Source organism: Triticum aestivum, chromosome 6D (genome assembly GCF_018294505.1).
Source record: "Triticum aestivum cultivar Chinese Spring chromosome 6D, IWGSC CS RefSeq v2.1, whole genome shotgun sequence".
NCBI classification, from domain to species: Eukaryota; Viridiplantae; Streptophyta; class Magnoliopsida; order Poales; family Poaceae; genus Triticum; species Triticum aestivum.
In genome coordinates this window covers 118594871-118601508 of record NC_057811.1, presented here as the reverse complement: position 1 = coordinate 118601508, position 6638 = coordinate 118594871, and the positions used below count along the sequence as shown (strand labels likewise).

At 44.9% G+C, this 6638-nt stretch overlaps 1 protein-coding gene and 1 long non-coding RNA gene across 4 annotated transcripts in view; both read left to right on the top strand.

The window, feature by feature from the left end:
* Positions 1 to 635: 635 nt before the first annotated feature.
* Positions 636 to 2170, top strand: LOC123141303 (uncharacterized). The gene is made up of 3 exons (XM_044560480.1): positions 636 to 964; positions 1080 to 1170; positions 1311 to 2170. The coding sequence occupies exons 2-3, from the start codon at positions 1087 to 1089 to the stop codon at positions 1890 to 1892; spliced, it is 666 nt and encodes a 221-aa protein (XP_044416415.1). The 5' UTR covers positions 636 to 964; positions 1080 to 1086; the 3' UTR covers positions 1893 to 2170.
* A 985-nt stretch (positions 2171 to 3155) lies between these two features.
* Positions 3156 to 6638, top strand: part of LOC123141302 (uncharacterized) — a 10093-nt gene continuing 6610 nt past the window's right edge. For 2 of the 3 annotated variants that reach the window (XR_006470223.1, XR_006470222.1), the window contains exons 1-2: positions 3156 to 3557; positions 3705 to 3916. This is a non-coding gene — a long non-coding RNA (uncharacterized lncRNA). Of the gene's footprint in view, positions 3558 to 3704; positions 4071 to 6638 lie in introns of those variants that run through there. The other variant, XR_006470221.1, reaches the window with a different exon arrangement.

The following is a 6638-nucleotide window of genomic DNA, read 5'->3' as shown; positions in this document are numbered from 1 at the left end:
CTTACAAACTTTCCTGTTTTTCATGCCAGATGCTTTTGTGCATGGAGCCTTGCTGCCTTGATCCTTGGTACCTCGACCCTCGCTGTCTTCACCCCACGACAAGTAACAATCAGCTTTTGAACAACAGCCATCCTTTGGCCTCGTGAAGACACATGAAAGCTCTCTTTGATCAATTCCTTGTTTAAGATCTATATCAGACTACTTTCAAGGCTTGTACATATTACCGCAACTCTCCCTGCTTCGCCTATCTCCTCAGTAACTGTTTGTATCCATTATAAATACTCATTCAGCCATGTCGCCGGACATATATGTTATAACCACTACAATGCTAAGTATTCTCTTGTTTATATTTGTGTGCTCACCCTTCTCATTTTTATTAAATCTTAAACTTTAATCACTGACCTTTGTACAATTTATTAATTAAGAATAAAACTCTCTTAGCAAATACAAAAAATTCCTGTATTTTAACATTGAACACCTCACATCTTAGCACCAAGGCTGAATATTTTAACATTCCCAAGGCTTTAATCAAATTAAGCACACATCATGATATACTTCGCATACCTGTGTATGCTTCAAAATTCTTAGCTCAACGCTTTTGCGTATTTTGCTTCTGACGATAAAAAGTCCTGCATCTATCCACAGAAACTTGACCCACTACCTGCAAGACCTATAATTAACTTTTTTCTTACTCCATTCAATATATACGTATGTAAATATGACCAGACAGATCCAAGCCAGACGAAACTCAGGAGTGATAAACACAGAGACAAGCCCATCATAAGCAGTTGTAAAAGCCCATACAGGTCCAGCCCATTCACATTTTTCTAACCCTGTGCATCGTATATAAGCACTGCTCGAGGACACTTTTGACCTAAATCCCCAATCGACGGGCTCCTGGCTGTTCTCCCTACTGACTGGCGTGGCTCCACCAGCGATCCATCAGCCCCTGGTACAGAAAGAGGTGATTCATCACTTGCTATGCAATCTCTTTCTCTATTTCCTTCTGATTCATCCTTGCTTTCCAATCTCCTTCTCTATTTCCTTTCTCCTCACTTTAGTATCCTCTTCAATCTCAGATCACGCATGGAGGACATGGACATCGGTATCGTCTGTCACGAGGGTTCCCTAGGATCAATGGCGTCAAGGACAGGAACGCCTGTGCCCAATGTAATATTCTAAACACCTGTTATACTCCATTCATCGTAGAGATAGCCTCGATCGAATTGCCATGTCCAATTGAAATCCTCATCTATTGGTTCAGCTATTATTTTGTGAGAAAAAAAATTACCCTTGCTTTGTCCCTACAGGATAATGACTACCTGATAGTGATTCCTTATGCCCACATATTTGACCTCATGCTGAAAGCTCTAAAGCTACCCCCTGCAACTTACCAGCACAAAATATACCCAGGCGGAAAGAATCGTGTAACAGTGACTATCATTTCAACTTTGGAATTCCTAGATGGTTCACTTGTCCCGAGTTCTATACCAGGTGCAATCTTAGATAGCTATGAAGATGCAGAAGACAGTGCTGCTATGGAGGCTATTAGATACATGGAGAATGCATATGGCAAAGAAATGAGGGGCAACCACTACACCCATGTCAAGAGGCTAGAAAATCAAGTGACGCACCTGGTCAAATGGTTAACTTCATCGAATGAGACAATCAAGAAGCTGCGCAAAACATGCTACTACGCTGTCAGGTATATGAACTCGTATTCTGCCCAAATAGAAAACACAACAGCTGCTCGCCACCTGAAAGTTCAGGATAACACCAAGGGAGTTATGAAAACAGCTCTTGCAAGCATCGAAGGACTGACGCAAAGGCTACGCTACATTGCTATGAAGTTTGAGCAGCCCCTTGAAGCAACCAGAAACAGATTCTGGTAAACTTTGCTGAATGTATCCTGGCCAGCGTGCTTCATCGGTTACTGCAACAAACACCTTTTGTTTCATATCTATCAGACCAGCATCTTTCCCATTTTGGACTACTCTCAGCAAGATATGTATAGACTTTAGTCCTTCCTTGCTGCCTCTATGGTGAAAAGTAGTCTATGATGTAGTCTACGATCTTTAGATTTTATTGTTGTCTCTATGGTCAAGAGCGGTTTACCATCGCTTATTGTATATATGTGAAGGTCTCCTCTTCTACTGTTGTTTTCATAACACTATGACTGAAGAAAACAACCTTTCCTTTTATGCATGCTTTCACACTAATTTTGCATCAAACATTCCCTGTGATCATATCTGCAGCACTTACAAGCTCATATTAAGATTTCCCAATGGATCCTGTACACATTCCACCAATGTATATAAGCTATTCTTTTTGAACAATAATATGTTAAAGCATACTCTCACACCGATTAGCTTACATTCGACCTTTGCGCCATTGGCGCAACGGGTCATCTAGTCGGTTCAAACGTCCGTGGTTGTGGGTTTGTCTAACTCCTAACAGCTAGTTGATTAAGCTCAGTGAGACCTGACAGCTGACCAGACGTACCATGCCTATGTTGATCAAAGTCGTCTCTACTGGGCAGCCATGGCCCATGGACCAATCAATCAATGACTTGAGATCGGCTGCTCCATTTAAGGCTGGTCATAGTGGGGAGTAACTTAGACTAGTAACATGCATATGTTACTAGTCTATATTAATAAATTCATAAGGCTGGCCATAGTGGGAGTAACATAACCCATGCACTTGGGACTAGCAAACATGCTTATGTGGCACACAATTAAAGAAGAGAGAGAGGGTTAGAGTAACATAGGTAGATACCATATCATGTTAAATGTTATGCTACTTTGTGTCATGCATTGCAATAAATATGATCATGCATGATACTATTTTATAATACTATGCACTATGGAGGTAGTATCATACACTAGTATCATATGCATGATACTAGTATATGATACTCCCCACTATGAGTAGCCGATAGTAACATACGGATGATAACATGCAAACCTTCATTAATTGAGATATAAACCCATTTTACCTTGGGGTGTGTTATGTTACAGCAGTGGCGGCGCTGGGGTCTTCCTAGGACTTCCCTGGAATACCCAAGTATTTCGTTTAAAAAAAATTAGTACATATACGGTAGAAGGAATAGGGCCACGGTAAAAAAAGAAGCTACGCACGGGAGCAGACACGACCGAGTCAGCGTTTGGCTAGGCGCGCGAGTGGCTCGTCTCCTCCCTCGATTCAGTATTGCCCTTCCCAAACCTAGCTCCCCTGATTCAGCTTCCCCTGGAATAAGGTCCGTTTCCGGCGGCCAGGTCGGCCCTCTCCTTCCACCCTCGCCTCACCCCTCGGTCCCCTCCCCTTCGGCCGCCCTCTCCCTCCCCTGCTGGCCCGCCCATGCCCAGAAGCCCTCCAACCCTCTGGCGCTCTGCGGTGGCCTCTGCGGCGGCGCGGCTCCGCTAGGTGCCGGTCCGCCTCCGGCCTCCTGGCTCCCCGGCCCAAGTAGACGCCCAGCCCCTCCTGGCTCATCTCCACGGCTACGCCCTGGACATTCTGCATCCATCTACTGATCTACATCTAGTTTAGCATCCAACAAGGTATACTTTATACTTTCTGTTAGTTTTTTAAAGAAATCTGAAGATTTTGCAATGATTGCTTGTAAAACTGAAATTGGATTGCTTGTTTGTCCAATGTTCACCGGTACATGCGACATTGCCATTGATTTTACTTTGTTTATGTGATAGTGATGTAGATGAAAAAGAAGGGTATTAGCTTATTCGAGTTGTGGGACAAATCTTCAATGTCAAGAAAGTTAACTTCTACGTCCACGCCAGTTACATTCGTTGAGAGAGAATTTTACAATCAAGTGAAGGAAGAAGATGTCATCAATCTCTTTCAGAAAGACGACCGCAAAGTTATATTTTAAGAAGGATATCATCGCTTTATCAATCAAAAGGTACTTATGTATTCATGTTGTTATGGTGTGATACATTGAAATATTGGTACTACCATTATGCTAGTGTTGTTTTGTTCATATATTGCTAGTGGTATGTTGTTTGGTTCATATACTATATTTAGAGGGAAAAAATTAGGTGAATACCCCGCCTTCATTTTCTGGCGCCAGCACTGTGTTACAGTAACATATTATGTTGCCACAAGCATCTCTTTTCTCATTAACTTCATGCCACATAAATAAAATTGTCTTGGAACGTGTTATGTTACACCTAAGTTACTTTCACTATGACTAGTCTAAGTCGATGGTGTCGTCTATGTGTATCCTCCCCCGACATGGTGGCCCATGCATGCTACTAATGCACTGCTCACCTACCGGAAGCGTCTCATGCATGCATGTACTATTTGCCCGTACGACATACAGTTACCTGCCTGTGCCAGCCGACGCCCCTCGTTTCACATGCACTCGTAACACGTATGGCACGTACGACGTGCTTTCCTGCATGGATACCTAGCTGGAGCATATACAGAGCATCACCGGCATGCACGCCGCAGTTACTGCGTGCCGCGTGTGCAGCACCAATACTCGTCGACCGACCGAGCTGTGTTTTCCTTTCGCACTGCCCAGGCCAGAAGAGTGTCCAAGAAATGGAAGCGAGACAAGCACAGTGGTCTATCCACACAATCAGCGAACTGTCACGAAGCCCACCCACCTGGGCCCCGCACCGCGCCGTACAGTCCGGAATCACGGGCCGTGTACCGTGCACCTCCCGTCTCCCGGCGCCGCACAATTTCCTGTGGCCTTTCATGGCGGCCGCCGGCCGGATGCCCGCTCCGCGTCCTGTCACTCGCATGATAGATCGACCACCGGCTCGTCATCGTGCACTGAGATATTTTTTTTTTCGAATGGGCAATGAGAATTCTAGCGAGATGCTCCTGCTTTTGACTCCACCTTCATGCCCTCTTTTGCTTTGCCAAAAGAAGACCCATTAAAAGCATTACTAGTAGAACTCTCAAACCCTCAAACCCTTATAGCAGTTTTAAGGATTGAGAAGTGCTAGTTTTTGACACTTTTAAGGATTGAAAAACAGGGGCAAAGACTAGAACCCTCAAACCCAACCCTTAAACTGCTTTAAGGGTTGGATTTGAGGGTTCTAGTCTTTGCCTCAACCCCAATCTTTAAAACTGTCATTTCATATATCACACATTTCATCACATTTCATCATATCACATATCATAAATTCCATCACATTTGACATAAAACAATAATCATTCTAGTTATTATTACAACACCGAATAAAACAATAATCATTCAAATTATTACAACAATGTTTGAGCAAATTACACTAATTGTACGAATCAAATAGGACATAGAAAAGTAAAACAAAGATACATCATGGGCCAATGCGCCGCCCATCCAACTGCCAGTGGTGCTCTACTAGATCATCCCGGAGCCGACCATGAGTGGTTGCATCCTCAATCTCACGATGTGCTTGAAGAAAAGCGTGTATGCGAGAAGGGTTTCTTTCCGGTTGCACACGGGTACCAACATTGTCATAGAAACAAGGGAGGTTTAACCCTCTCTCATCCTCTAGGATCATGTTGTGTAGAATCACACAACATTTCATGATGTTCACCAAGGTTTTTTTGTCCCAAAACCGAGCTGGACCACGAACTATGGCAAACCTTGCTTGCAAAACACCGAAAGCTCTCTCAATATCCTTGCGGGCTGCCTCTTGTGCCTTGGTGAAATGAGCCTCTTTTCTTGTTAAGGGCACCCCATTTTTCTCCTTGATGGACTTCACAAGAGTTGCCCATTCGGGATAGATGCCATCGGTGAGATAGTATCCCATTGAGTACTCATTGTCCATGATTTTGTAGTTGCAAGCTGGAGCATCCCCAGAAATTAATCTTTTGAACAAAGGAGATCTATTGAGGATATTGATATCATTGAGTGTTCCCGGCAACCCAAAGAATGCATGCCATAAGCGAAGATACTCGTCAGTATAATCCGCGGGTATGCTATAAGCGAGTACCCGCATTGCCGCCGATATCTTTTGATATGCACTAAACCCCATGATACCGGCGGCGGATCTACGACGTTTAAAGTAATAGGAGGCGGCCTCACAATCGGTGACAATCTTCACAAACAAACTACGCCGCATTCGGTACCTTCTGCGGAAGAGACGAGGAGGGTATGTAGGTACCTCCGCGAAGTAATCTTCCATCAAATGCTCGTGTCCGAGAGCGCGGTTCCGGTAGATGGTGACTCGCCCCATCTTCGACCCTCTCCTCTGATCCATCAGCTTCACGCGGTTTTCAAACGATTGCACGTCGATGAGGAGGCTCATCATCTCGACGTCGTCGTCTTGCAACAACTCATCAATGTCGGAATCGTCGGATGTCGACCAATCCGACGAATCGGACATCGAGTCCATGGCAACGTCATCGTTGTTCATCTCCATCTACAAAAAGCATTCAATATTTAGTGCTACAAATTGAAACAATAAAGAAAATGAAACAAAAAAGAAAAAAGAAAAAAAATAAACATACCTTCGGGCGAGGCCGAGGCGGGCAGGGGGCGCGACAGAGGTGGGTTGGGGAGGACGCGGCGGGGCGGAGGCCGGGGAAGACCGCGGCGGGGAGGACGCACGACGGCCGGCGTCGGGGAAGACCGCGGCGGGGCGGAGGGCGGGCAGGGGCGGCGATCCGCGCGGAGAGGAGGA